Source organism: Vanrija albida (assembly GCF_041260175.1).
Source record: "Vanrija albida strain AlHP1 chromosome Unknown contig_6, whole genome shotgun sequence".
In the NCBI taxonomy this organism is placed as follows: Eukaryota; Fungi; Basidiomycota; class Tremellomycetes; order Trichosporonales; family Trichosporonaceae; genus Vanrija; species Vanrija albida.
The window spans coordinates 311,164-338,734 of record NW_027191425.1 but is presented as its reverse complement, the minus strand read 5'-3'; the positions used below and the strand labels follow the sequence as shown (position 1 = coordinate 338,734).

Sequence of the window (27,571 nt, the reverse complement as noted above, 5' to 3'; positions counted from 1 at the left end):
ACCACGACGAGTTGATGCACTCGTCGCGGCACGGATCCGAAAGACAATTTCGGTTACAGACCACTGGGTGGGGTGGGATGGGATGTGTGCCTGCCTGCCTGGAACTGATTATGTAAGCACCATTGAACACCGTGTTTCATGACGTTGTGCGCACAGGCCGCCCACCGTCGGGATCAAAATGGCTCCCCCTTCATCCCCGCGGGCCAGCGTGAGCACGTCGCGGCGGACAACGTCAGCACCGACGGACCGTACCGAGACATCGACCAGGCTGCATCGACGCGTGCAACCTCCGACAGCGCTGCTCTAGACTTAACACACTGCAACACAGACGACTTGAACCCACGACTGAAACGACCCTCTACGCACTTCACGGCAACCGACATCTGTACCTAGGGCAACTTGGGCAACCCGCGACAGTAGTCGTTGTCCGTCTCGTTCACCACCCGACCCCAAGTACATCTGCCCACAATGGCGACGTCTATGCGCGGGTTGACCCAGGTATGTCTCAGCGGCCTATAGAGTTGCAATGGCGATGAAGCGGTGTGCTTCGCATGCGACGCGGGCTTGGAACGCAGGCCCAGGAGTCGAACCCCGCTTCCAGCCACACCGGCCCCATTGCTGACCACTGCAGTACATCTCCGACCTGCGTGCGTGCAGAGTCCGCGAGCTCGAGGAGAAGCGGGTCAACCGTGAGATGGCCCACATCCGACAAAAGTTCAAGGATGGAAACCTCGATGGATACCAGAAGAAGAAGTACCTCTCAAAGGTCGTCTTCACCTACATCTTGGGCTACAAGGTTGACGTCGGTCATATGGAGGCCGTCAACCTCGTCAGCAGCAACAAGTACAGCGAGAAGCAGATTGTGAGTATCTCCTGGACGAAGGGTGTTGGTGGCTGAGCTGACACGACCGCAGGGGTACCTCGCTATCACGTTGTTGATGCACGAGAACTCGGACCTGGTACGACTGGTCATCAACTCGATCCGCAAGGACCTCGAGGACAACAACGAGGTCTTCAACTGTCTCGCGCTCCATGCCGTTGCCAACCTTGGTGGCAGGGAGATGGCCGAGTCATTAGTGGACAGCGTGTTCCGTTGCATGATCAGCGCGACGTCGACGACGTTCGTGAGGAAGAAGGCGGCCTTGACGCTCCTTCGTCTCTACCGCAAGCACCCAAGTGTCATCCCCGTCGACGAGTGGGCTGAGCGCGTCATCCCGCTCATTATGGAGCGCGACCAGGCCGTTGCCATGACTGTCACGAGCTTGATCACTGCCATGGCGCAGGACAACCTCGAGCTCTTCGCGCCGGCGTACCAGAAGGCTGTCGACCGGTTGGACAAGGTGGGTTGAGACGCGGAGAAGTTCTAATCCCCCAGATCGTGTTCGATGCCGAAACACCAGCAGCATACGTCTACTACAAGGTTCCCAACCCATGGCTGCAGATCAAGCTCCTCCGCCTCCTGCAGTACTACCCACCACCAGATAACCCAGAGGTCATCGAGATGATCAACGGTGTCCTTCAGGCCATCATTGACATGTCGCAAGAAACACCAAAAGTGCGTATCGCTTGTTCTTTCAGTTGCTGACATTCAGAACGTCCAGCACAACAATGCCCAGAACTCGGTGCTGTTCGAGGCCATCAACCTCGCCATCCACATCGACCCCGAGTCCACCGTCGTGTCCAACGCCGGCAAGCTCCTCGGCAAGTTCATCATGGCCCGTGAGACAAACGTGCGCTACCTCGGCCTCGACGCAATGGCCCACTTGGCAGCATGCTCGACCTCGCTTGAGCCGGTCAAGCGTCACCAGCAGACCATTGTGCTCAGCCTCAAGGACCGCGACATCTCGGTCCGTCGCCGTGCGCTCGATCTCCTGTACTCGATGTGCGACACCTCCAACGCCAAGGAGATTGTCGGAGAGCTGGTCCGTTACTTGCAGGTGGCCGACTACAACCTGCGCGAGGAAATGGTGCTCAAGATTGCCATCTTGACAGAGCGATTCGCGACCGAGTACGAGTGGTACATCGACACCATCCTGCAGCTCATCTCGGCTGCTGGTGACCACGTCGGTGCCGAGGTCTGGTACCGCGTTGTGCAGCTAGTGACCAACAACGAGGATGTGCAACCTTACGCCTCGGCCGCCGTCTTCCACCATCTCCAGCAGCCTCAGTGTCACGAGGTCATGGTCAAGGTCGGAGGCTACATTCTCGGCGAGTACGGCCACTTGATCGCCAACGAGAGTGGCTGCAGCCCTATCGAGCAGTTCCACGCCCTCCACTCCAAGATCAACATCTGCACGGCACCAACCCGTGCTCTCCTCCTCACGACTTACATCAAATGGGTCAACCTCTTCCCCGAGATTAAGGAGCACTTGATCAACATCTTCCAGCGTTACACGCACGTTCTCGACGCCGAGCTTCAGCAGCGAGCATGCGAGTACCTCGCACTTGCTACACGGGGTGACGACGACGAGCTCTTGCAAGCGGTTTGCGACGAGATGCCCGTCTTCCCTGAGCGTGAATCCACGCTGGTGAACCGTCTCCACAGTCGAGGAGAGAAAGCACAGGACAAGCGTACCTGGGTCATTGGAGGACAGGGGGAGAACAACAAGAGAACACTGGAGAGGTTCAAGAGCTTCCGCAAGGGCACTGTCGACTCGGATGATACGCCGGCGCCACCACCCAAGCCATACACACCCCCTGCTCAGCCCCAGCCCCAGGCGAGCCTGCCTCCTGAGAAGCAGGCGACATTGACAGAGGAGCCGCTCATGGGCGCCGTCTCACCCTCAGCCCAGCTGTCAGACGACATCCTCAACTCGTTGGCGGGCTTGGACATGTCGGGTCAAAGCGAAGGCCAGGAGCGGCTGCTGAGCCCGACCAACGGCCCAATTTCGGACGAGCCCGATGCCATGACGCCAATCTCCCCAACCGCTGCTACGCCTCTCAGTTTCCAGCACACGGCCACTCTGGGTGGTGTTGCACCGGCCCTGCTCCAGCCTCTCACCATCGCACCAAACATTGAGAAGTGGCTTGAGCGTCTCAGCTACTCGAACGAAGGCGTGCTGTACGAGGACAAGCAGATCCAGATCGGCGTCAAGTCAGAGTACCACGGCTCGCGGGGTCGCATCGCCCTCTTCATCGGCAACAAGCTGTCGACGCCCTTCTCGTCCATCTCTGCCCGGATCGAGAACCCATCCCCCGAAGGCCTGGACATCAAGTTCCACGAGAACATTGTGTCCGAGATCAAGGCTGCCGCGCAGATCCAGGAGATGATCCAGGTCGAGTGCAAAGGTCCCTTCACCGAGCTCCCCGTCCTCCGCTTCACGTACCTCGCTGGCGGGTTCACGACGCTCGTTCTCCACCTGCCCATCTTCCTCACGCGCTTCATCGAGGGCGTCAACCTCGACGCTGCCGCCTTCTTCGAGCGCTGGAAGATTATCGCCGGCCCGCCTCGCGAGGCACAGCAGATCTTCCCGATCAAGCTCACGAGCGCCGGCGAGGTCGACCTCGAGCGCAACAAGCGCGTGCTCTCCGGACAGAGGGTGACGCTGCTGCAGAACGTCGACCCGAACCCGTCCAACAATGTGCTCGCAGGTGTCCTCCACACCACTGGCGCTGGCAAGGTGTAAGTCTGCTGGAGTACCCCGCACGTTTCTCAGCTGACCCCGCAGTGGCATTCTCGGCCGTGTCGAGCCCAACAAGGACGCAAAGCTCTGCCGCCTCACCATCAGGAGTACCAACGAGGCCGTGTCAGCCGAGGTCCTCCGCCTGCTCTCCAATCCGCTCAACGGCGAGCATGCCGCGTCGTTGTAGCGCGAACACTCGCCCGACCAATCTACAACCAACCAGCTGCCGCAGCAAATGTATACATGATACCCGGAATGCAATGCATGTAGTTGGACAAGTCGGTGCCAGTACGTTTCTCCCCTGCGGTCGCTGCCCTCGAATGCAATGCATGTAGTGACCCGAGTCGAGTCTGTCTGTTCTAGTCTAAGATGCGGCCAGCGTGTGTGTCTGCCGGCAGCGCGAGGCCCGCGCCGCTACTCTACAAGAACAGCGTTCCACGAGCCTAGCGCCACTGCTGGCTCTGCTGGCCTTGGTGCTGCGGCGCCCCGTTCCATCCTCCCGGGGGCAAGATGCTGGACGGGACAGACGGCGGCGGCGTGTACCATTCGCCCGAGCCCGAGCCGTTGGTCGGCTGTCTCGTCGGCGTGCCCTGCTGGCTTCCGGGCTGGGGGATCGGCGGGAGGCCCGACGCACGCTTCGGGGGCAGCTGGTTGGGCGGGGTGCCGTCCATGCCTGGGGGCTGCGGCAGCGCGCCTGGCGCTGAGGGTGTACCGTGGCTGCCGATCGAGTGGAGGTAGCTCCGCCAGTCGCGGTTGGTCGTGCCCCCTCCCGTCGGGGGAAGCGGTGACGGCGCAGCCTGTCTGCCATTGATGCTGTCCCAGCCGTCCGGAGCCGCAGTGGTCGGACGGAAGTCGCCACCATGCTGGGCATAATACGACGCGCCAGACTGTTGCTGGTTGGGGTAGTACTGTTGCTGCTGCAGGCCACTCCAGGGGGCGTCGGAGCTCGGCGCGGGCGGATTTGGCGCCGGAGGGTTCGGCGCGGGCGGGTTCGGTCCGGGCGCTGGTGGGTTGTAGCTCGACGACGGAGCCGCTGACATCGGCCGGGGAGGAGCCTGAGGGTACGAGCCCTGTCTGGGAGGTGACTGCGGATACGACTGCTGCTGCTGAGGCTGCTGGTACTGCTGCGGCGCGGGAGATGGCTGGGGCTGCGGGCGCTGGTTGTTGCTCTGAGGCGGCGGCTGAGCTTGCTGGGCATACAGCTCGTCTGACGGGTAGTATCCCACCCCTACGCGAGAAGGAGGAGGCGGCGGCGCGGCGCTGATGGACGACTGGTGACCGTGCTGGTGGATAGGAGCCGGCGTGCCGGTATGCAGAGGCGGCGGCGACTGCACGGGAAGCTGCTGTGGCTGCTGGGTCTGCATGAACCAAGGCACATACGCCCCAGTCGACGTGCTCGCGTTAGCGGCTGGGGGTGGAGTACGCGTTTCGGGCCGCGCAGCAAACGGCTGAGAAGGCAGCTGGTGTGGCAGTGGGGGCGAGTACGGGGTATGCGAAGGCGGCGACTGCGAGTTAGGGTATGAGTCTGCTCTGTGCGGCTGTGGCGAAGGAGGGTGCGGTGGTGGGTACGGGGGGTACGCCGCTGGTGTTGTGGGCCTGGGCGCTTGAGGTGGCAGGTGCGAGGGGTACGCTGCCGGAGACGTTCCATGCGGCGGCGGCGGGCCTTGCTGGTTCTGAAGCTGCTGTGCCGGCGGGGGAACAGGCGGGTAGTCTTGTTGCTGGTGCTGGCCGTACACGGGCTGCTGGGCCTGCGCCGGAGGATAAGACGGCTGCGGGGTAGGCTGCGGGATCGGAGCTTGATACTGTCCAAACGACGAGTGTCTGTTGTGCTGCGGCGGCGGCGTGTAGGGCGCCTGCGGTTGCTGAGGCGGCACGCTCCCACCTGATGAGAGGCGATGAGGCGGTGGGGTGGCATACGCTGGCTGCTGCTGCGGCTGTTGCTGAGGTGGGTAACTCTGCTGCTGCGGGTGTGCCGGCGCCTGCTGCCCATAGTACGACTGGGGGCTTGTTGGTCTCGCAGGCTCCGGCTGCCCGGTGTACTGTGACACTGGTGGTTGGCCGTACGAATCAGTTCTCTGGTGCCCAGCCGGTGCCACTTGGCCGTAAGAACCCGGCACTGTTAAGCTGTTGGAATGGGGTCGGTGGTGCTGGAGCGGAGCGGACTGCAGTGGTGGCTGGCCAGCGGTCGACAACGGTCTTGTTGGCAACGGCTGCGCCGTGTTTGGTCGGTTGTCAACAGTGGGCCAGGCACCGTGCGCGTCGCCAGCGCTGACAGGTCGCTGGAGGGGGGCGTGGCCTGCAGGCTGCTGGTTCTGCGGCAGCATGGAAGCCCACGGCGCCGTCTGCGTCCCGGCACCGGTGGCCACTGAGTGGCGGTGGTGGTGCCCCGGGCGTCCGATGGTCGCCGGCGCCGGAGGACCAGCCCCAGGACGGTTCTGGTACGAGTTGCCGAGGGACTGGCCGATAGACATGGCTCCCATCTGGCCCGCGAGGAAGTCGTCCTGCGGAGGACTCTGGAGCCGGCCGGGCGGGTAATCTGGCTGACCTGGGATGGGGACGCCTGCCGTTTGCCGAGGCGGGAGTCCAAGGTCGTGGAACGTGTTGGAGTGTGGGAGTCCACCAACGTGCTGGGCCGTCGGGATCGGGCCGCTGACGGAGTGGGGGATGCCGCCGCCGGGCGCAGGCGACGCCGTTCGTCCCGGCTGGCTGTACGGTGGGATGTAGAGGTTGTAGCCCGACACGCTGGTCGTCATCCCTGGCCGAGGAGGCGTCGCGAGCGCGCCTGGCCCAGTGGCGGGAAGGACCCCGGGCCGCTGAACGTTCCTCTTGACGGGCGGAGCGGCCTGCAAGCATCAGTACGGAGGACCGACGGCCCCACGCGATGAAACGCACATTGGAGTAGAACGTGAGCTCGAGGTACAGCTCGCCGGCGTACTTGTCCTTGTACTTGAGCTCGTACCAGTCTGCCGGCGTCAGTGGCTGCTTCCACACGCCAACCCACCGTCGATTTCTCCCTTTTTGAGCACCTCGTCAATGGGGACGATGCACTCTCCGACGAGCTCTGGCTCCTTTGGCGCGTCGGCGAAGCACTGGACCTTCATTGACCTGACGCCAGCCTTCTTCTTGGCACCGGCGCGGCTCTTCTGGGCCATGCTCTGGGGGGTGACCACGCCCTCCTCGGACGGCAGGGGAGGGAGGGCCCCGTCCTTGCCTGCGAGCGAGCCGTTCTTGCCCTTGAGGCTCGAGGCCTCAACGCTGGCGGCGAGCAAGTCCTCGACGTCCTGCGAGATGGTGAACCGTAGCTCCTCGTCCCACTCGGGGTGTTGGCCACCGCTGTGCGCGTCAGTGACTCGCCCCGCATCTGGCACAGGTGCACGCGCCCGCGAGACGGCTGCCCGCTTCTCCCCAAATCTCGCCACAGCCTTACTCACCGCTTGATGGGCTTTGTCCGCCGTTTCTCCTCGCCAAGCGTGAGCGCGCAGTACGGGTCCTGCTTGCCAAAGCGCGACTTGTTTGGGAGGTTGCGCTGCGGGGGGGTCAGCGACGTGCGGGGGAAGGAGCAGCTCACCGCTCGCGCAACGACCACGATGAGCGTGCCCAGCTCCTGCGGTTCGATCATGGCGCTGCCTGGTTGTTGTTGAGCGCGATGGGCGAAAGGAGGGAGCTAGGGCTGCGCCTGCTTTGGTGGACAGGTGAGCTTGTGTAGCAGGGGACTGGGGTTTGAGAGTGGGTCCCCGGCGGCGGCGGCGGCGGCGGCGTGACTTGGGGTTGGTTTGAACGTGTTGTGGTTGTTGGCCTTGTCGCTAGTGCCAGGTTGTTGGATCGACGTGTTGGCTGGTAGGTGGGTGGGGTGGCTCAAAGCCCAAGTCGGTGACGGAGGGATGAAACCGCGGTGGGCAGGGAGGGGAGCGAGGTCGCGACTTGGTGCGACGTGTGTGTGTGCTTGGGTGTGTGGGGTGGGGGTGGTGGGGTGCGAAGTACTTGGTCTCTGTGGGTGGTATAAAGAGGCGAGGCAAGGTTGTGCAATGCCCGTCCTATGTTGCTATGCTGTGCTTCGTGTTTCCGTCTCTGAACGCTGGGCACTGTTGATTGTGACGACGACGTGCGTGTGTGTGTGGTGGTGGGTGGGTGAGTGTGAGCCTGACGAGTGCAGCCAGCCAGCAAGCCGGCGTCAGCTTGCAGTGTTGGCTTGTCCTGCAGGCGCCGCCGCAGCCAGGCTGACAGGGTGAAACGGCGATCATACTCCTACTACCAGCCATTTGGACCCGCCAAACCCCAGTCCTAGCCGCCATTACCCCTGGACCTCAATAACAAATAATCAATTCAATACAAATCACCTCCACTTGACTTCACTCGCGTAGTCGACAGCTGCTGCGACCATCTTCCACACTCCATAAAGACATACGGGGTATACATGTAACTACTCTCAGGACCCTATGATGCAGACACGTCAACAGCTCTCACACTTCACCACGAGAGCATTATGCAAATTGATCAACACAGCGCGCGCACACATTCTGTAATAACGTGGGCGCCTTTTACAGCTCGGCATCATCGTCGATCTGAGAAGGCTTGAGCATACCAGGCACACGAATGGCAGCCTGGCGCTCCTCGACAGCCTTGCGCTCAGCCTCGGCCTCCTTCTCGTCAATGTAGAGCTCGGCATTGTCACCAGAGAACTCCTTGAGCGAAATGAGGAAGTCGCGCAGGGTAAACTTGAACTTGACGGGGTCCGAAGAGTGGTCAAACATGAGGTTGACAAAGGCATTGATCTGCGAGGGCTGCACGTGCGAGAACGCGTTCGACAGCAGGTTGGCAATGTACTGCTTGAGGAACACGGCGTTCGACGTGTTGGGGTCCGACACTTGCGAAGAGTCGTACAATGGTGCCTGGACCTGGTTGGTCTCGACGAGCGAGATGAGCCGGGCCAGCAGGATCGTCTGCATCTTGAAGCCGCTCTTGTGGTCGGCATCGGTGAGGACGTAGAAGACGTCGCCAAGCAGGCTGAGGAGATACTGCTGGTAGAATTGACCAGATATTTCGGCCGAAGAGGAGGCAAAGTTGTTGACAATCTCAAAGGCAATGCTTAAGCCCATGTCGGCAATGTCACGCATCGTGTGCTTGAAGGCCCAGACGACCGAGTCCATGACGAGCTTGAACTGCGCAGGTGGCAGGTCGAGAAGAGCAGGGAAGCAGGTGAGGTTGATCGCGCGAAGAAGCTTGAAGAAACCAACACGGTGCTCGGGGTACTCGGCAAAGTCCTTGTTGATCATGTCCAGCGTTGGCTCGAACACGGCGTCGAGGATGGGCCGGATCTGAGGAATAAGGAGCGAGCCGAGCTTGGACACAATGGTGGCCATGACGTTGAGAACCTCGGCGTCACGGGCGGCAGGAACGTTGCGGTTGTAGTCGCCAAGAATGGCGTCGAGCAGGCCGGGGATGAGGTTCTGGTTGACTCCCTCGAGGTCCTCGGCCTTCTTGACGTAGGTCTCGACAAGCTTGAGGATCTCCTTCTTGATCGTCCTCAAGGAGCGGACCTTGGGAGTCTTCGTGGCAACGAGGCCCTGCGTGGCAACCTGCTCGCTGATGATGCCGCTGACAGCCTTGTAAAGGCCAAGCATGTCGAGCCAGATGCGGCCAAGCTGGGGGAGGAAGAAGGAGCCAATCGACGTGCAGGCCGAGACGTTGGTCTTGAGAATGTTGGACATGATCTTGACGTTCTCAGTGTTGCTAAGAACATCGACATTGCTGGCGGCCTGCTGCATGAGGTTGTCCCAGGCGTTGTTGGGAAGCTCCATGAGCTTCTCGATCAGCCGCTCCTGGGTCGGCTTGTTGGGCTGAGCCGAGATCATGTAGCCAACAGCCTCGTAGAAGGTGTGGACCTGCTGGGGCTGGAGGTCGACAGTGATGCGGTGGAGAGTGCGGAGGATCTCGTCAATGAATGGCTCGTGCTCGCCAGCCTGCTGTAAGACGAAGTGGCGACGGCACTTCTGGGCAATCTTGATGAACGTGTCGCAAGCCATATCCTGCACACCCTCGTGTGTCTCGTGCATGAACTCGAAGAGCTTGTTGACAACAGTCTTGAGGAACTTCCAGTGCGCCTTGAGGAAACGAGGGTACTGGCCGACAATGTACATGATGTCGGAGGCGCAGACGGCCTTGTTATCCTTGCCGCGCTTCATCTCGGTGAGGCCGAGGAGGTCCTTAATGACAGTGACGAGGAAACGCTTCTCAGTCTCCTCGTTCATGGCACCGGATATTGATCCAATAGCCCAGCACAAGGTGTTGAGGTTGTTCCACGACCACTCGGAACCGTCGATCTGCTTGGCGAGCTTGTCGGTCATGATCTGCTCCGTGTCGGCAACGTCCAGATGGGTGAGGTAGACGAGAACCTCGCGCATGCTCTTGTAAAGCACAATGGTGTCGCTCTCCTTCATGAACTCGCGGACAATTTCTCCCTCGTCGTTCTCAACAATCAGCACCTCCTCGGGCTTGACCATCTTTTCGATCATGACGAGTCGCAAGTTGGACAGGATCTCGGCGTAGGCGTTCTTCCTCAATGGAACTCCACTCAAGGCCAGGCTCTGAGGGCCGTTGAGGCCGCCACCAAGGCCACCGAGGTTGAGGTTCATCAGAGGGTTGATGTCGCCCATAGGAAGCTGCTGGATCTCCTCGTAGAGCTCGGCGACAAGCTTGGCCCAGTACTCAAGACAGATCTTGAAGACCTCACGGTCATCGACGGTGGAGATCTTGATGAGGTAGAGGTGGGCGTTGATGAGAAGCTCGTTGGATTCGGGCGTCTCGATCAGGCTGAGATGAGAGTGAAGGAAGTTGGTGAGGAAGAGAGCGAGGTTCTTGATGAGCTGCTGGTCCTCGTCATCTGATGAGGCGTAGGCAGCCGCAAGATCCGTGCTGGGAGGAACCATGCGGTTAATGCTGGTCATGACCAGCTGGAAAAGGATGACGAACTTGGAGTTGTACTCCGGGCCGACGTTGAGACCGCCAATCTCCGAAAGACACTTGAGGGTGACGTTGCGGAACTCGGGCACCTCCAAGAAGCGGGTGACCAGGAAGTCGATGATCTGGGTCTCGAAGATGTAGCCGAGTGGGATCCAGTTGAGGAAGCGGAGGAGGGTCTCCAGTGTGGCCTTGATCAGGCTGGGCTTGTTGGCCTTTTCGAGGACCTCGTTACACAAGGTGAAGATGTCGCCAAACTCGCCGCACATCGTCTGCTTGAGAGACTTGGTCTTGGCCTGGGTCATCTGCTCTGCCGAGAAGTCGAAGATTTCTTCTGACAACAGCTTGAGGATAACCATGTTGTTCTCACACAGCGAGAGGTTGGTACGCGATGAGGCAGTGATCTCGGGGATGAACGAGGGCCAGTCCTTGGGCCAGGCCTGCTTCAGGATCTAATGGGTGTCAGCTCATGCGAGGAGGATTGTCTGCGCTGCCATACCTGGACGAGGACGAGGTTGAGCTTGTTCAGATAGCTCTTCTCCCTGCGCATACGAGTCTCATCACTGGACGTGTCGACGGTGAGCTGAACGATAAAGTTGCGGATACCCTGTTGCTGCTCAGCAGGGAGAGCCTTCCAGCGCGTCTGGACGAGCTTCTCGAGGATCTGAAGACCAATGTACTGTGGAGTTGGATCAGCAGGGTTCAAGCTTCGCACGGGGCGCCTGCCCCGCACCCACCTTGGTGTTCGGGTTGCTCGAGGTCTCGAGAATGGCTGGGACGCGCTGCCATGCGTCTGGGTTCTCCTGGAACTGAGTGAGGACTTGCTGAGCCTGCTGTTGCTGGGGTCCCATGTCAGCTCGTGATCGAGGAAGGCACGTGGCGCCTTGAATGGGTGCTCACCTGCTGGCCAGTGCCGGTGTAGAATGTCTGCACTACCTGATCAAGCAGGCTGGAGAGTAGTGTCAGTAACTACCAAGGACGTACCGCCAAGGGCAAACTCACTTGACGTCGACATCCTGGGAGAAGTCGAGGACAGCCTGGGCGCGCAACATGTCAGCGACCTAGCCACTGAGCCACTAGCCACTGTGCGGTTGCGGCGACTCGCCGAATGATCGCGCGCTACTCACCTCCATCATTCCAATAGGGTAGTCTTGTAATGCTCTTGCGGTTGGTGTGGAATCGAGCTATGCCAACGCACTGAGTGGCCAATATGACGGTGGTCAGTGAGTGCGTGCTTGGGAGCCAGAGGCGACGTAGATTGAGCTCGGGGCGGGGCCGCTACTCACAGTTTAAACAGGGATTGCGCTGTCAGGAGTGTACAGTTGACGTTGGTGAATGACCCAGTCAAGTGTACAAGGGTGAGAGCAAGGATGAGGGTTGTTGATGGAGTGTTGTTGTGATGGCTGTGTATGCAGTCGTCGAGTGTGTCGGTCAGTCAGCGAGGCCAGCCCGTCGATGATGATGGAGGGACCACACAGTGGAAGGCACACCCAGCGTACAGCCCGCCACCCCAAGCGTCGTTTCGGCGTTTGCGGGATCAGAGCCACGTGGCGGCCCAGCAGCGAGGTCGCCACCCACCGTAGGCTTACCATTGTTATCATGCTCGATCGATCGGTCAAGGACGATTTCGAGATTTCGTCACTCGTCTACCCCAACCAACTTTGCATATCGGCCTCCAACCATGGCCGCCGAATCACACTCAACACCAGCAGCATCGGCATCAGCATCAGCACCAGCATCAGACGACTTTTACGATGTCCCGACAGACTACAAGCCCTACGTCCCAGTGGCCAAGCGGAGGGCACAAATGCTCGAGAAGCTTGGATCATCACGCCAGTCCAAGAAGATCAAGACGGCCGACGAGGTGGAGCAGGAGAAGAAGGAGGCCCAGAAGGAGCTAGAGGAGTCGGAGGATAAGCGAAAAGAGACGGCTCGGCGGGAGCGCACACTCTTGCAAGAGGCCCAGGAAGTCAAGCGACAGAAGGAGCTCGAGGGTACGTGAGGTGCGCGTGATGTTCCTGACACCTCAGATGCTGGCAAGGACGCAGCTGAGAAGGAGGCCGAAAAGGAGGCCGAGCTCCTGGCACAAATGGAGCGCGCGCAGAAGAAGCTCGCCGGTGCCCAAGAGCTCGCTGCAGGAACGGTCTACACCGAGAGCATGAAGACGTCTTGGCGTGCACCTGCCTATATCCGCCAAATGACTGAGGAGGAACAGCAGGAGGTTCGGGACAAGCACGCTATTATTATCGAGGGAGACGACCTACCCCCAGCCATTGAGCACTTCGCGGTAAGCATAGTTGACGGCGAGGCCTTGGGCTTGTGCTAACCAACCAAAGGACATGAAGCTGCCAAAGCCGTTGCTCAGCTATTTGAAGGCCAAGGGCATCAAGCAGCCAACGCCTATTCAGATCCAAGGAATCCCCACTGCGTGAGTAGGCGATTTGGCTTCTAGTTACTGACGTGAGCAGGTTCGCTGGACGGGACATGATTGGCATCGCGTTCACCGGCTCCGGCAAGACTCTCACCTTTACGCTTCCAGCGATCATGCAGTCGCTGGAGATGGAGGCCCGGGTTCCGTTCGTGCGGGGAGAAGGACCTGTCGGCCTCATCATCTGTCCCTCGCGTGAGCTGGCGCGCCAGACGTACGAAGGCTGCGTGGCCATGTGCGACGCTCTGAAAGCCGACGGCCAGTACCCCGAGGTCCGCTCCTTGCTCTGCATCGGCGGCATCAACATGGCTGAGCAAGCAGACGTCCTCAACCGTGGCGTCCACATCGTGGTTGCCACACCTGGCCGTCTCATCGACATGCTCGAGAAGGGCCGATTGAATGCGGACAACTGCAAGTACCTGTGCATGGACGAAGCCGATCGAATGATCGACATGGGATTTGAGGAGGATGTGCGCAGCATCATGTCCCACTTCAAGCACCAGCGTCAGACCCTCCTCTTCTCAGCCACCATGCCCCGCAAGATTCAGGACTTTGCGCAGCAGTCGCTTATCAACCCCATTCTGGTCAATGTCGGTCGTGCAGGCGCAGCCAACATGGACGTCATCCAAGAGGTCGAATACGTCAAGCAGGAGGCCAAGATGGTGTACCTCCTCGAGTGTCTGCAAAAGACGCCTCCGCCTGTCATCATCTTCAGCGACAACAAGAACGAGGTGGACGACATTCAAGAGTATCTCCTACTCAAGGGCGTAGAGGCGGTCGCCATCCATGGCAGCAAGAGCCAGGACGAGCGCGAGTATGCGATTCGTTCCTTCAAGACTGGCGCCAAGGATGTCATGGTTGCGTCTGGCGTTGCGTCCAAGGGACTCGACTTCAATGAGATCCAGCACGTCATTGTCTACTCGATGCCCAAGGAGATTGAAGACTATGTGCACGAGATTGGCCGTACTGGTCGCTCGGGCAAGACGGGTATCGCGACGACGTTTGTCAACATGAACACGCAGGAGCAGACGCTTTTGGACCTAAAGTATCTGCTGATGGAGGCGAAGCAGAAGTGAGTTGCACGTCTCGCTGTTCTCGAGCCCCAACTGACAATCCCAGGATTCCCGAGTTTCTACTTTCGATTGATGATCCCCGTGCTGCTCAAGGCGGTGCGTTGAAGGGCTGCCCTATCTGTGGCGGACTGGGTCACGGGCTGTCGGACTGCCCCAAGCTGGAGGAGGAGACTCGTCGTCGGCAGGCTGCCAACTCGCGCTACGACACTGGAGGGTATTAGAGGGAATAGAGCGCACCCGGTCATGGCTGCCAGTGCCAGCCACGGAAATGTTGTAATCACTGTTGTACACCCAAGCATGACATTCCTCGTCGAGGCGGTGGTCTACGAGGGCGAGGGCGAGACCGAATGCGGGGGAATCCTAATTGCGGCCTGGATTGTCGACGAGTCGACGAGAATGGACCAATACGGATTCGGGATTAGGATTGCACGTGCCAGGTTGAATTGACCCGGGCAGGCGACCGACGCGGGCAGGCAGGCAGGCGGCGGGCATGCGGGCGGTAATGTCATGCCGCAAATCCTGCATCTCTCCTGTTCGGCAGGGAGCTTGCCACTGACAGACTGCCTGACGCTCACTCATCCCTCGCTCGTCTGCAGCATCCAATCTCGCAACCTCAACCACTGTCGCAATCTTTGCATCAAGCTCATCTTGCATCTGCACACCCACGCTCCCCGCCCCGTACTCGATGGTCTCCGCCTGAGCCGATCCCCATCGCAGTCATCCCGGCGACCCCGTGGCCCCGCTCCACAGCATTTTCTCAGCCATCGACGACTCGCAGCTCGCAGCTCGCATCTCTCATCTCTCCCGCCCGCAACCTAGACATCTAGACCGTCCGAAATGTCACCGACCCAACCCACCTCGCCACGCCAGATCCAGATCGACGTCGGCTCGCCCGCGCACCCGCGCGCCATGTCGAGCACGTCGTCCCGCTCGCCCGTCAACGCCCTCGGCGGGCCGGCACACCGCGGCTCCAGCGGCACCAGCTATCGCGACAACGTTGACGTTAAGCGCCAGATGCAGCAGGACATCGACTCGGCCATGAGCATGTGTAGGTGCTATTGGCAGAATGTTTCACTCACCATGCGCAGCAAGGGCACGATCTGGCTCGCTCGTCGAGGGCTCACCGGTGCTCATGCGCCCGTCACGGGGCGGGTACTCTGCCAGCAGCCCGATCGAGGAGGCGCCGTTTGGCATGCTGAGCGACGCCGAGGAGCGTGAGATGGACCGCGCACGCCACCAGGACCACGACGGTAGTGACGACGGTCACTTTAACGGGGGGCACTACGGCCGCGAGCACGGCAGCGCCCCGCTCGACAGCGCCGACAGCGTCAGCACGTACCAGTCGAAGCGGGGGCGCGAGTCCGACTCGGACCGGGAGAGACGATACCCCGAGCACCCGGACCACCACTTTGCGGCGTCGCCCGGTGGCATCCGCAGCCACTTTGACTTTGCGCCCATGGAGGAGTTTGCCGACACTGAGCGCGCCGCCATCGTAGCCGAGGAGGGAGGCGCCGCGCCCGAGGGGCTCACCCGCCGCCGGAGCACGGCGGCTGTGAGGTCTGGAGACCATGGGGACAGGCACGGCTCGTCGGGCTCGGCGAGCAGCACGCACCGGGAGGGACTGGACAGCAGCACGGAGAACGTACTGGTCAAGCCGTACAGCACCGAGCTGGAGCGCACGATGACGACCAGCGCGTTTGGTGACGACACGGACCCGGATGCCTTCTCGCCAAAGGAGAACGAGTCGCCCGCGCAGACCAACTTCCACCGCCGGCGTGCGCGCAAGCAGTCGTCGCAGAACCAGACTGGGCGCCGCGGCGGCAAGCTCGCGCTGTTTGAGAGCTTTGGCGGCGGCAATGGCGAGGACGATGCCGTCGGTGGGGTGTTGAAGGCTCCGAGACAGGGCAAGCAGCCCCCCACCGAGCAGCCGCCACCCTTCGTGTCGTACTCGGACGCGCCGCCGGGCCACGATCGCCCATACCGCTTCTCGTTCTACTCGAACGCACTGCCGGTGACGATTCATGCGCGGACGCTGGCCGAGCTCCCCGCCGAGGGGCAGACGTTTGAGGACCTGTTCAAGGGGCGAAATGGAGCTCCGGGCACGGCGCAGCCCATGCAGCGCAGCGACACGAACCAGACGACGACCAAGTCGGCCGCTGGGACGCCGACCAACGAGCCGAGCTTGCTGAGCCTGAATGCGCCGAAGAACCCGCCAAACATTCACAACCTGGCACTGGCGAATGCGAACAAGGGCGCCGTGCCGCCGTACCCTGGTGCCCCCGGTGGCCCCGGCGGCCCGGCCGTCACCGCCGAGGAAGACCCCGAGGCGTTCACGTGGTGGCTTGACGTGCTCTCGCCGACCGACGACGAGATGCGCATGCTGTCCAGAGTCTTTGGCATCCACCCCCTCACAACCGAAGACATTCTGCTCGAGGAGACGCGCGAAAAGATCGAGCTGTTCCGCAACTACTACCTCGTGTGTTTCCGCTCGTTCGACCAGGACCCGTACTCGCAGACCTACCTCGAGCCGCTCAACATGTACATCATCGTGTTCCGCGAGGGCACGCTGTCGTTCCACTTCCGCGCGACGCCGCACCCGCAGAACGTGCGCCGGCGTATCAAGCACCTCAAGGACTACATCTCGGTGACCTCGGACTGGATCTCGTACGCGCTCATCGACGACATTACCGACGCGTTCGGCCCGCTCATCCAGTCGATCGAGTACGAGGTCGACTCTATCGACGAGCTCGTGCTTATTCTGAAGGAGGCCGAGCAGACGGACATGCTGCGGCGCATCGGTACCTGCCGAAAGAAGGTCATGGGCTTGTTGCGTCTCATGGGCTCCAAGGCGGATGTCGTCAAGGGTCTCGCCAAGCGGTGTAACGAGAACTGGCTGGTCGCGCCCAAGTCGGACATTGGGCTGTATCTGTCCGACATCCAGGACCACTTGATCACCATGACGTCCAACTTGAACCACTACGAGAAGATTCTGTCTCGCTCGCACTCCAACTACCTGGCTCAGATCTCGATCGAGATGACCGACGCCAACAACCAGATCAACGACGTGCTGTCCAAGCTCACGGCGCTGGGTACGGTGCTGATTCCCATGAACCTGGTGACGGGTTTGTGGGGTATGAACGTGCACGTGCCGGGCCAGGACATTGAGGAGGGGTATGTGTGGTTTGGCTCGATCCTCGGGTGTCTTGCGCTGTTTGCCATCCTCGGCGCATGGGGTACATACAAGTGCTTTGTACGGTAGTAGAGTTGTTGTAGTGTATGCATGGGTCGAGCGGCAGCGGCCGAGCGGCGCAGCCGCGAGGGCGAGGTCGCGAGGGGGGTGGGCCGAGGGTGACTAGGGCCCAGCAGCCCGCAGTCACACGACGAGCAGAGGGACATGCAGTGGAAAGTAGGCCGGGCCGCACGCAGCCACTCTGCTGTCGACAGTCGGCCTCGCTGAGCGTGTCCCGCTCAGCTCAGCTCAGCTCAGCTCAGTCGCGTCGACCAAGACAAAGGCCCACTGCGCCGGTCGGTCGGTCGGGCCCGACACCGGCTCGGCAGCCTCGGCAACCGCAACCGACGTCATGTCGCGCCGCGGACTCATCAGCACGTCAGCCGGCCGACATGTTGGTGTTGCCACCATGCGGACTGGGCGGGCATCGGCATAAGTAGCGTAGACGAGCACCTCCTCGTCCCCATCTCCCACCCACCCTCCCCCCAGATACACACCATGCCCCCCGTGTCCGCAGGTAGGTTGCCCCGCGTCCTCCGCGCCGCCGCAGCCCCCGCGCGCCGCAGCCTGTCGACGACACTGAGTGCGCGCGCAGACGGAGTGACGCAGTACACGCTGCACGCAGACGGCAAGGTCGAGCACGCCGTCAAGGGGACGCGGCTCGACGTGCCCCTGACGCGCGAGCAGGCCGGCGAGCAGACGCGTGAGTGGGCCTGGGAGGCGGGGGGTGGGGGAGGGGAGAGTGGGGAGGGGGGAGGGGGAAGGAAGGCTAACCCCCGCAGACCTCACAGCCGCCGGCGTCGACGCATACCTCACGCGCAAGCTCGCCGCGCCCGACTTTGCGGCCGACCCCGCGCTTGCGCGTGGGCTCGCGCGCGCCGACGAGGCCGGCCTGCCCCGCATCGCTGTCACCGCGCAGCTTGGGCAGTTCCTCGCGGTGCTCACGAAGGCGGTGAGGGCGGAGCGCGTGCTTGAGATTGGTACGCTGGGCGGGTGAGTCGAGCGAGGGGGGGCGGCGTCCTCGACGACGAGCAACAGCTGACGCCACGCCCACGCCCAGCTACTCGACGGCCTTCTTCGCCAAGGCCCTCCCGCGCACCGGGCAGATCGACACGATCGAGTACTCGCCCGCGCACGCGCGCGTCGCCCAGGCCAACTTTCTCGACCTCGACCTCTTCCCCTTCCCGACGGTGCACGTCGGCCCCGCGCTCGACCTGCTGCGCGACCCCGCTGGGGTGTTTGCGCGCCCGCCGGGCGAGCTCGACCCGGGGTACGACCTCGTGTTTGTCGACGCCAACAAGGACGAGTACTTTGAGTACTTTGTCGAGGCGCTGCGCCTCACCAAGAGCGGGGGGGTTATCGTGTTTGACAATGCGATCCGGGGCGGGCGGTGAGTGGCCTGACTGGCTGAGGCTGACCCCTAGCATCGCTGTGCCGGACGGCGCGGAGGTCGCGTCCGACGCTACTGGGCTCCGCAAGATCTTCGACTGGATCGAGGAGGACGCCGGGAAGACGGTGCTCTCTGCTGCTATTCAGACGGTCGGCGACAAGTCGTGGGACGGCTTCGCGATCGTGTACAAGAACTAGTGAAGGGATGGGTACATACAACATGTATCGTGTGAAGTGGCAGCCGCTGCAGCGGCCTGCTCTCGGCCGACGGCGTGGCCTACTCGTCGGCCTGCTCTTGCTCCTTGTCCTCGCCCTTCTCCTCGTCTGCCGCCTCAGTGGCCTTCCCCTTCTTCTTCTTCCCCTTACCCCCAGACTGCGCCGGCACCAGCGGGCCCTCGACGCGGCCGTACCCGCTCCACCCGGCGTCACCGTACTTGCTGCTGTCGGCCGCACTGCTGTCGGCCGCACTGCTGTCCCACACCCGCCCGGCCTTCTTGAACTCGTCGAGACTCGGCAGGACGGGGTACTGCGCCGCCGCCATGCCGGCTTGGTCATGGGCCGGCCGCCAGACGAGCGGCTCGAGCCACGGCGCGGCGATCGGGTCGGGCGTCGGGGCGTGCGCGCCGGACAGGAGCGTCGTATACGCCGGGTAGTAGGACTCGTGGTGCGTCCAGCTCGCGTCCGAGGCGGCGGGGGACGGGGGCCGCGGCGGCGGGGGCGGGGGTGCCGAGGCCGCCGTCTCGCTCTTGAGGATTCTGCCAAGCCTGCTCCGTTGCGGCGGGGGCGGCACCGGCGGCGGCGACCCCGCGTCAATCTCGGCGAAGCGCACCTTCCTCAGCCGGCGCCCGTCGCCGCCCTCCACCGGCGCCGGGACGGTCTTGCTCCGTTTCTTGCCCCACGTGATGTTGAAGAGCGAGCGGCGGGCGGGGGCCGCGGGGGCAGGCGAGGGCCCCCTGCCGATGGTGGCCATGGTGTTGGCGGGCCGGGGCCAGGCGTCGTGCTGTCCGTGTTAGGCGGTGACTTGAAACGCGGCGGCGGGGTGGTGGTGAGCTGGCTGGGGTGAGTGGTGGTGAGTGTTGTGAGTGCGAGTGCTCGACGCGGGCGTCTGTGCTCGTCGTGCGCGTCGTGCGCGTCGCGCTCGTCGCTGTTGAGCAGCTCGAGCTGGTGGCCTGTGCGCCAGGCTGGCTGCACAATGACTGCTTTGACGACGCCGCACAGGCCGCTGGCAGTTACAACGGCCACTGTTGACCACACATCACTCAGCCACTCGCTCGCCCTCCTTCTCGCTGCCATCACCCCCCCTTCTTCCTCGCTCCCATGTTCTTCTTCTTCCCCTGCGTCCCCTGCCCGCTCTGCCGCCCTCGCCCGCCCCGCCCCGCCCACGTACGTACGTATGGTTAGTAGGCATGATTCTTGAATGCAGTAATCCTTTACGTAGTGGCGTCGCGGAAAGCATGGTATTCTCCTGCATCCGCGCTCCCCACTGCCCCGCTCGCGACGACGCGTTTCACGCGTCGTCGCTGCTTGGCTGCAGGCGACGCCTGAAACGTGACGCTCCTGCTCCTTACTCGCCCACCTTGGTATATTGCACGCCGAGGGACTGGGTGCAGTTACCGCGCGCGCGGGTCGAGTGCAGAGTGCGCCGCCGACAGGGTGCGGCCCGCGGGCACATTGCGGGAACGGCACTGGACATTCCGTCGACCCTCCCCTCCCCTCACCCCTATTCACTTTGGCTCGTCGCGAGTTTCTTGCTCCCCTCCAGCTCCCCACAGCCCACCCACAGCCCGCACACGACGCGACGCCCCCCACCTCAGCCCCCCCTGGAGACGGAGCACGAGTACCTGGACATCCTTTGCAGTCGTACTCTTTTGGAGCAGGCTCACCCCCGCCGCTGCCCTCTGCCGGTGACTGACTGACCCCCTTCGCGTAGCTGCTGCGCGATGAGCACAAATATCTCGTCGTCGTCGACTGCGTCCTGTTCAAACTACCTCCTACTGACTCGCAGTGTCTCGCTCTTGACCCGTCTGCACCAGCCCCGACGCCACGACGGTCAGTGCCAAAGACTAAATTCACGCTCGCTCCCGAGACCAAGTGCCCGACGGACGACGGATGACGCCACGCCACGCACGGCTCGACCACCAACAAGGCCATTGCACAAGCCGCAAACGCGCTGCGCGATCGCATCACAATACCCGTCGCAGCGCACGGGGCAGTCTCAAAGTGCTGCACGCGTCTCCCCTGCTGGCTGGCCGCTGCTGCTGCTGGCTCAGGTCTCCCCTCTGGCTCAGGTGCACGCTGCTCTAGCACCATACGCCGACTGCCAACTGCGGCCAAGCTCGCAGCCACCCGCCGCCGCCGTTGCCGCCGCCTCCGCCCAACCCGCCCAGCCCCGCCCGCCCTACTACCGCCGTCATGAGCTACAACCTCTTCTCTGTCTATGACCCTCCGGTCGAGATTGTCCCTGTCCGTGACAACGACCAGCATGGAGCAGCACAGCCCTACCCTCAGCCTCAGCCTCGGCGCCCAGCCGCCCCGGGCCAGCGCCCAGACAGCGTCTACTCTCAAAACTCGGACGTCTACTCTAACGCTCCTTCCTCACCCTCGTTTACCCTCACCCAGCGTACAAACTGGTCGGCACCCCATCTCGCACCGACCCCCTATCAGCACTCCTCATAGTCCCAGTCCCAGCCCCAGTCGCATCACGCTCGAGGTCAGGCTCAACCCCCCTCTCACCTCCGACCATCTCACTTCAACCCCAGCAGCAGCGCAGAGCGCAGCACACCACACTACGGCACTCGCGCCGATACCTACAATCGTTCCCAACTGTCTACCGGCCACACGCCATCACAACAACAACAACACCACGCCCCAGTCATGTCCCAGATCTACCCACCACAAGGCAGGACGCCAGTGTCCCAACCACAGCTGCAACAGTCCCCGAGCTACCACTCTCACGACAACCACTACGACCAAGGGTATGGCGGCCAGGCCCAGGGAGGAGGTCGGTCCGCCAACACGTACCCCAATACGCCGCCTGACGAACCGGACTATACAGACTACACTGCAGGGTACCATGCCAACGACTTTCCAGACGACTACAAGTCCTACGACTCGCACACCCACCTTCCTGCCGCCGCCAACAAGGAGTATGAGGTCGGCGCCATTATCCCCGCCCAGGGCTACAACAACACCCCTGCGGCACCGGCCAGCCTCTACGGCGTCAACACGTACCCTCCATCGCCCATGATGGGTGGGGGTGGGGGCCAGCTGCCTGCCAGCCCGGGTTTCTCCGGCTCATCGCACTGGCACCAGGTCCGCGAGAACCTGCTTGCCCGCCGTGTCGTCAAACAGATTCCCCTGTTCAATGGCAACCTCGTCATGGACGTGCCCGTGCCCCGGCCCGTCATCCCGACCAGCACTGGTGCTGTCGGGGCTGAGCCCGGCGAGATGGAGAAGATGCGCTACTCTGCCGCCACATGTGATCCTGACGACTTTCTGAGGCGCAAGTTCAACCTCAGGCCGTACCTCTATGGTCGGCGCACCGAGCTCTTCGTAAGTGTCTGGGCAAGAAACCCCTCCTGACTCTCCAGGTCGTCATGACAATGTACAACGAAGACGGGCACCTCTTCCTCCGAACCCTCAACGCCGTCATCAAAAACATCAACCACCTCAACTCGCGTACGCGCTCGAAGACCTGGGGCGTCGGTGCCTGGAAGAAGGTTGTTGTGTGTATTGTGGCGGACGGACGCAAGGTCTGTGACACGCGTGTCCTCAAGATCCTGCAGCTCATGGGCGTTTACGCCGAGGGTGTCGCCAAGGACACTGTGGCGGGCAAGGAGGTGCAGGCGCACATCTTCGAGTACACCTCGCAGATCATCGTCTCGGACACTGGTGAGGTTGGATTTGGCGGCACCCCGGTGCAGTACATCTTCTGTCTCAAGGAGGCCAACAAGAAGAAGCTCAACAGTCACCGTTGGTTCTTCAAGTGAGTGTGGCACTCTTGACCTCCACTCACATTTAGCGCTTTCGGCCCCCAGATCAAGCCCAATGTCTGTATCCTGCTCGATGTCGGCACCAAGCCGAGTGGCACCAGTCTCTACGACCTGTACAAGGTGTTCGAGAAGCACAAGAACGTCGGTGGCGCATGTGGCGAAATCTACGCGGATACCGGCAAGTGGGGCAGATACCTGCTCAACCCCCTCGTTGCCGGCCAGAACTTCGAGTACAAGATGTCTAACATTCTCGACAAGCCCTTTGAATCGGTCTTTGGCCTCATCTCGGTGCTGCCCGGTGCCTTCTCCGCCTATCGCTACGCGGCCGTGTGCAACCACCCGGACGGCACTGGCCCGCTCGCCTCGTACTTCCACGGAGAGCTCATGAACCTGCCAGGCGCTCCCCCAGCGTCCATCTTTGACCGAAACAAGTTCTTGGCAGAGGATCGTATTCTCGCCTTTGAGATTGTTACCAAGAAGAACGCAAAGTGGCGCCTGCAATACGTCAAATCGGCCAAGGCATCCACCGATGTGCCCGCCCGTGTGCCCGAATTCATCTCGCAGCGTCGTCGTTGGCTCAACGGTTCCATCTTCGCCTCCTTCTACGCACTGTACAGCTTCTGGCGTATCTGGACCTCGGGACACAACATCATCCGCAAGCTCGCTCTCCAACTTCTCACCATCTACAACCTCATCAACCTCATCTTCAACTGGCTCTCCATCTCATCATTCTACCTCGCATTCTACTTCCTCCTCGACTCATCTACCTCAGGTGCCAAGGATCCCTTCGGCGGCGCCGGAAGCGAGATCTTCCAAATCTTCAACAAGGTCTATATCGGTATCATCTTCGTCGTCCTCATCTGTTCGCTCGGAAACCGTCCTCAAGGTGCAAACTTCATGTACACCTTGTGTATTCTCCTGTTCGCCGTGTGTCAAGGTATCCTGCTATACTGTGCCGGCTGGACAGTATACCAGACAGTGCCTCACACAGCCGAGGGATGGCGCGACTGGAGAGGGCTCTTCTCGAACCGCACCTTCCTCTCGCTCGCCATGTCCTTTATGGTGGGTGCTTACTGCCGGAAGTTGCTAACCCTTCCAGGCAACGTACGGCCTCTACGTCCTCTCGTCGCTCATGTACCTCGACCCTTGGCACATGCTCCACTCGTTCATCCAGTATCTGTTCCTCCTCCCGTCCTACGTCAACATCCTGTTGATCTACGCCTTCTGCAACCTGCACGACGTGTCGTGGGGTACCAAGGGTGACAATGGAAACAGCAAGGACCTGGGTCAGGCCAAGACGGTCAAGAAGAACGGCGAGGAGATGGCCGAGGTCGCGCTGCCGACGCGCCAGGAGGATGTCGAGGCGCTCTGGCAGCAGGCCCGCTCCGAGATGCGCATCCCGCCCAAGGAGGTCAAGGAGAAGCGCAGCGCCGAGACGAAGCGCAGTGACTCGGACAGGAACTTCCGGTGGGTTGCTAGCAAGTTGATAATGGCTAGCAGCTGACATTTCCAGTACAAACGTCGTCCTGCTCTTCCTCGGAAGCAACATGTTGATCATTATGCTGTTCACGTCGAGCGCCTTCACCGACTGGCTCGGCAAGCACTTTGTCTCGGCCACAGAGTCGGCATTCAACCCGTACCTTGTGAGTTGGCTATAAACCGTGCCAATGGAGCCACTGACACACCCAGACCGCAATCTTCTACTCTGTGCTCTTCCTCTCGGCCATGCGCTTCATCGGCTGCACGCTCTACCTCCTCTTCCGCTTCTTCGGATTCTAAGCGGTCACCAACATGTTACTATAGCGCTTGTGCAAGGACAAGCAGATTAATGTGTGCGCAGCAGCCACGCTTCAGCATCATGACCATAGATAGATACCCATAGCCTGGACACTCGGAACAGCATACAGTGATGCCACAGCATAGCCAGTCCCGCCAGTGCAGGCAACTGGCCGGATGGCAACGCTACATGAATCGCATTTAGCACCGTTTCACACGTGTATAGATCTATTTACAGGCAGTGTAGTGTCTAGATGGCGCCGTTGCGGAGATTGTCATACTTGGAGCCGGGGTAGCCGAGCTCGTTCTCGCGCCACTCGAGCTGGCCGAGCTGCTCGCGGACGGTGCGGACGAGGGCGCGGCCCGAGGCCTCGGACGCGTCGGCGTCGAGCTCCCACCACATGGCGCCGCCCAGCCCGTTCTGGTTGATGTACTGGGCCTTCTGCGTCGCGATGGCCTGGGTATCGTACGAGATGAAGAGGCGCTTGGCGCTGCCCGACGCGTTAGCTAGCCCACGAGCGCCCCAACGCAACTCACGGGTCATACGACCACGACGCGCCGAGGCGGTGGTCGTTGATCTCCTGCGCGCCCTGCTGCGGAAGCGCCTTGTAGTCCCACATGCCGGGCTCCCACGAGCCCTCGCCGACGCCATTGTACGACGCGCCCGGGCCGTCCGTGTTGGCGAACGCACGGCCGTACAGCGGCATGCCGATCACGAGCTTGTCCGGGCGCACACCGGCAGCGAGGTAGGCCTTGACTGCGCGGTCGACGCTGTTGCCGTTCGGGTTGTCCGAGTACAGCGCGGCCTGGTGGCCCGAGACCGAGTCCCACGAGCCGGCAAACTGGCGTGAGCTGGCGTTCTGGGGTCTCCGACTCACGTCGTACGCCATCAGGTTCCAGAAGTCGAGCACCTGGTCCATCGCCTGGATCTGGAGCACCTGCACGTTGTCGGCGCCGCACGGCGCGGCGACCGTCAGCTGGTACTGCCCCTGCCGGCGGCCCTTGGACTGCGCGAGGTGCTCGAGGGCGGCACGCAGCTCGTGCAGGAGCGCAACGTACGCCTGCGCGTCGGACGCGGTCTTGGGGTACTCGTAGTCAATCTGCAAGGTTAGGTGTGTAGGTACGACTTTGCAACAGAACACCTACATCAAGGCTGTGCGGGTTAGCGGGTACAGGACTTCATCACCCACCCATCCAGACCGACGTCCTCGACGAGCTTGACCGACGACTGCACAAAGGTCGCGCGCCACTGGGGGTTGGCGATGTTGGCAAAGTTCTGCGCGGGTTAGCTCTCACTCGGTGAGGCAACCCACAGGTGAGTACGACCAGCCGCCGATGGAGAGGAGGACCTTGAGGTTACTGCGGAGCACGTGTGCGTCAGCGGGTGCGAAGTCCACAAGTCGGCACCCACCGGTTCGCCTTCTTCTGCAGGTAGATGGCCTTGAGGCAGCCGTAGAGATTGGTGCCGGCGTCGTTCCACGAGTCGCCCTCGTAGTGGATCTCGACGTCGGCCCACGAGTCAGACAGGACGACCTCGCCCGAGTCCTTGTTGACGTTGCCGAACGCGTAGTTGATGTGCGTGAGGTGCTGGTTCGGGATGTCCTGGGGCGGGAACTTGCGGCCGTAGATGCCCCAGTTGACCTGAGCGTCAGTTCATCCCCTTCAACCCAACGCACAAAGTATCCGACGTGCTTCTTGCCCGACATGGCTTGAGGTGGAGGCGGGTGCGGCTGCAAGACGACCTGCTCGTCGTTGTACGGGACAAAGGCGGTGTGCGGGCGGGCGGGAAAGAGCCAGTTGCGCGCTAGGAAGAGTGAGATGACGAGGACGAGGACGCAGCCGGCGAGGATGTAGTACCAGAATACGATGTGGTTTGTCTGGGGGTCTGAGGAGCGGCGGACGCGAGGCTTTGGCTGCTCGTCGGGGTCTTTGGGGGGATGAGAGGGGGGAGGAGGTGCTGAGGTGTCTTTCTTACCTCTGAGCATGAAGTTGTGTTTGGGCATGCTGGGCAAGAGTCGCTCGCTTGCAGCAGCGGCGGCGGTGACGCGGGCGGCGGCAAGGGACGGACGGGGTGCGCTCGCTGCAGCACAGCAGAGCCGACGCGCAGAGTGACGAACGCGTTGGTCGATCCCCTAATTACGCGGGGCTCCGGCACGAGACACGTGGTAGTGAGCGTTTTTTTGCGACCCTCCTTTGTCGAGCGAGGGCAGGTAGACAGAGAGCTGAGAAGAGGCAAGAGACAAAGAGTGAGATGAAGTGCAGATGGAGATGACAACGACGCAGCTCTATAAGCCTCGCGCAGCGATGAGAAGCACACGGGCGAGGCGATCCGTGCGTACAAGGCGGTGACATGACACGCACACACCGTGCCACGGCCACACCTTCCTCGTCATCCTCCCTCGTCGACATCTGCACGCCGTCCAATCGCATCCCTTCTCTCCCCCCTCCGCGAGCCAAAAGATAACTGGACGAGTTAGGAATCGAACCAAAGACCTTGTCAAGTAGGTAGTAGTACCGCAGTACTCGTGCTAATGACACGCTCTACCAACTGAGCTACACGCCCCGAGATGTTTTCTTGGTTTGTCAGTTGGCCATGAGCCTGGCTCTGAGAGAGGATGTCCACGAATGGTTGACCTACCACTTGGGCCAGTCGTACACTTGGGCCAGACGTACACCGTGCAGCTGCTGCCTCCCTCTGCACCACCCCCCAGTTTCTCGATCCTCGAACAAAGGAGGGCCACCGGAAAACTTGAAAAAAAAGTTGTTCCCCCGCTTATGTAACGTCCCGACTGCCACATTCCCCCCTTATGTAACACCTTGGCGCGACTGTTTTTTCTTTCTACTCCCGCTGCCAACCGTGCACTTCCCTGAGATTCTAGTCAGTGGCTGGCTCGATATCCCCCAACCAGAGGGCCACAACATCGCTGCTACTGCCTGCTGGCCAACCAGAGTCACGTGGGAGCGGCGCCCGACGCCGACTACGGCCTGCTACAGGTCTCACGGATGACACCAACATTGCAGCGTCGCATCGCTCTCGTCACTTGTGCATACCGAAGTACTGTGTATACGGCGACTAGCCGCAACTGGGCTAGACGGCTGCCCAT

At 61.6% G+C, this 27,571-nt stretch overlaps 9 protein-coding genes and 1 non-coding gene across 10 annotated transcripts; 5 read left to right on the top strand and 5 right to left on the bottom strand.

Annotated features, from left to right (window-relative positions):
• Positions 1-468: 468 nt before the first annotated feature.
• Q8F55_007495 (uncharacterized protein) lies at positions 469-3,810 on the top strand (the record flags this gene model as incomplete). The annotated part of the gene is made up of 6 exons (XM_069355920.1): positions 469-498; positions 632-862; positions 915-1,340; positions 1,376-1,555; positions 1,593-3,622; positions 3,669-3,810. The coding sequence occupies 6 exons, from the start codon at positions 469-471 to the stop codon at positions 3,808-3,810; spliced, it is 3,039 nt and encodes a 1,012-aa protein (XP_069205761.1).
• Positions 3,811-4,066: 256 nt separating this feature from the next.
• On the bottom strand, positions 4,067-7,242 carry Q8F55_007494 (uncharacterized protein; the record flags this gene model as incomplete). The annotated part of the gene is made up of 5 exons (XM_069355919.1): positions 4,067-6,466; positions 6,516-6,586; positions 6,625-6,956; positions 7,055-7,149; positions 7,192-7,242. 5 exons carry the CDS (start codon positions 7,240-7,242, stop codon positions 4,067-4,069), a joined length of 2,949 nt encoding a protein of 982 aa, XP_069205760.1.
• Positions 7,243-8,161: 919 nt separating this feature from the next.
• On the bottom strand, positions 8,162-11,716 carry CRM1 (Karyopherin transporter; the record flags this gene model as incomplete). Its single annotated transcript, XM_069355918.1, has 6 exons — positions 8,162-11,032; positions 11,080-11,259; positions 11,318-11,419; positions 11,481-11,529; positions 11,583-11,617; positions 11,708-11,716. The coding sequence occupies 6 exons, from the start codon at positions 11,714-11,716 to the stop codon at positions 8,162-8,164; spliced, it is 3,246 nt and encodes a 1,081-aa protein (XP_069205759.1).
• Positions 11,717-12,261: 545 nt separating this feature from the next.
• On the top strand, positions 12,262-14,302 carry RH35 (DEAD-box ATP-dependent RNA helicase 35; the record flags this gene model as incomplete). The annotated part of the gene is made up of 5 exons (XM_069355917.1): positions 12,262-12,574; positions 12,611-12,867; positions 12,917-13,008; positions 13,049-14,080; positions 14,128-14,302. 5 exons carry the CDS (start codon positions 12,262-12,264, stop codon positions 14,300-14,302), a joined length of 1,869 nt encoding a protein of 622 aa, XP_069205758.1.
• Positions 14,303-14,918: 616 nt separating this feature from the next.
• Positions 14,919-17,340, top strand: MNR2 (CorA metal ion transporter; the record flags this gene model as incomplete). The annotated part of the gene is made up of 2 exons (XM_069355916.1): positions 14,919-15,129; positions 15,170-17,340. The coding sequence occupies 2 exons, from the start codon at positions 14,919-14,921 to the stop codon at positions 17,338-17,340; spliced, it is 2,382 nt and encodes a 793-aa protein (XP_069205757.1).
• Positions 17,341-17,808: 468 nt separating this feature from the next.
• On the top strand, positions 17,809-18,897 carry Q8F55_007490 (uncharacterized protein; the record flags this gene model as incomplete). The annotated part of the gene is made up of 4 exons (XM_069355915.1): positions 17,809-18,013; positions 18,093-18,303; positions 18,371-18,700; positions 18,735-18,897. 4 exons carry the CDS (start codon positions 17,809-17,811, stop codon positions 18,895-18,897), a joined length of 909 nt encoding a protein of 302 aa, XP_069205756.1.
• Positions 18,898-18,976: 79 nt separating this feature from the next.
• Q8F55_007489 (uncharacterized protein) lies at positions 18,977-19,669 on the bottom strand (the record flags this gene model as incomplete). The annotated part of the gene is made up of 1 exon (XM_069355914.1): positions 18,977-19,669. One exon carries the CDS (start codon positions 19,667-19,669, stop codon positions 18,977-18,979), a length of 693 nt encoding a protein of 230 aa, XP_069205755.1.
• Positions 19,670-21,573: 1,904 nt separating this feature from the next.
• Positions 21,574-24,470, top strand: CHS2 (Chitin synthase, class 2; the record flags this gene model as incomplete). The annotated part of the gene is made up of 7 exons (XM_069355913.1): positions 21,574-21,700; positions 21,755-22,251; positions 22,290-22,684; positions 22,721-23,753; positions 23,791-24,158; positions 24,205-24,334; positions 24,381-24,470. 7 exons carry the CDS (start codon positions 21,574-21,576, stop codon positions 24,468-24,470), a joined length of 2,640 nt encoding a protein of 879 aa, XP_069205754.1.
• A 247-nt stretch (positions 24,471-24,717) lies between these two features.
• Positions 24,718-26,470, bottom strand: CHT4 (Chitinase 4; the record flags this gene model as incomplete). Its single annotated transcript, XM_069355912.1, has 8 exons — positions 24,718-24,958; positions 25,005-25,309; positions 25,346-25,567; positions 25,654-25,743; positions 25,781-25,826; positions 25,879-26,108; positions 26,144-26,352; positions 26,443-26,470. 8 exons carry the CDS (start codon positions 26,468-26,470, stop codon positions 24,718-24,720), a joined length of 1,371 nt encoding a protein of 456 aa, XP_069205753.1.
• Positions 26,471-26,932: 462 nt separating this feature from the next.
• Q8F55_007486 lies at positions 26,933-27,030 on the bottom strand. Its single transcript has one exon. It is a non-coding gene; the product is annotated as a tRNA-Ala (tRNA).
• Positions 27,031-27,571: the final 541 nt, after the last annotated feature.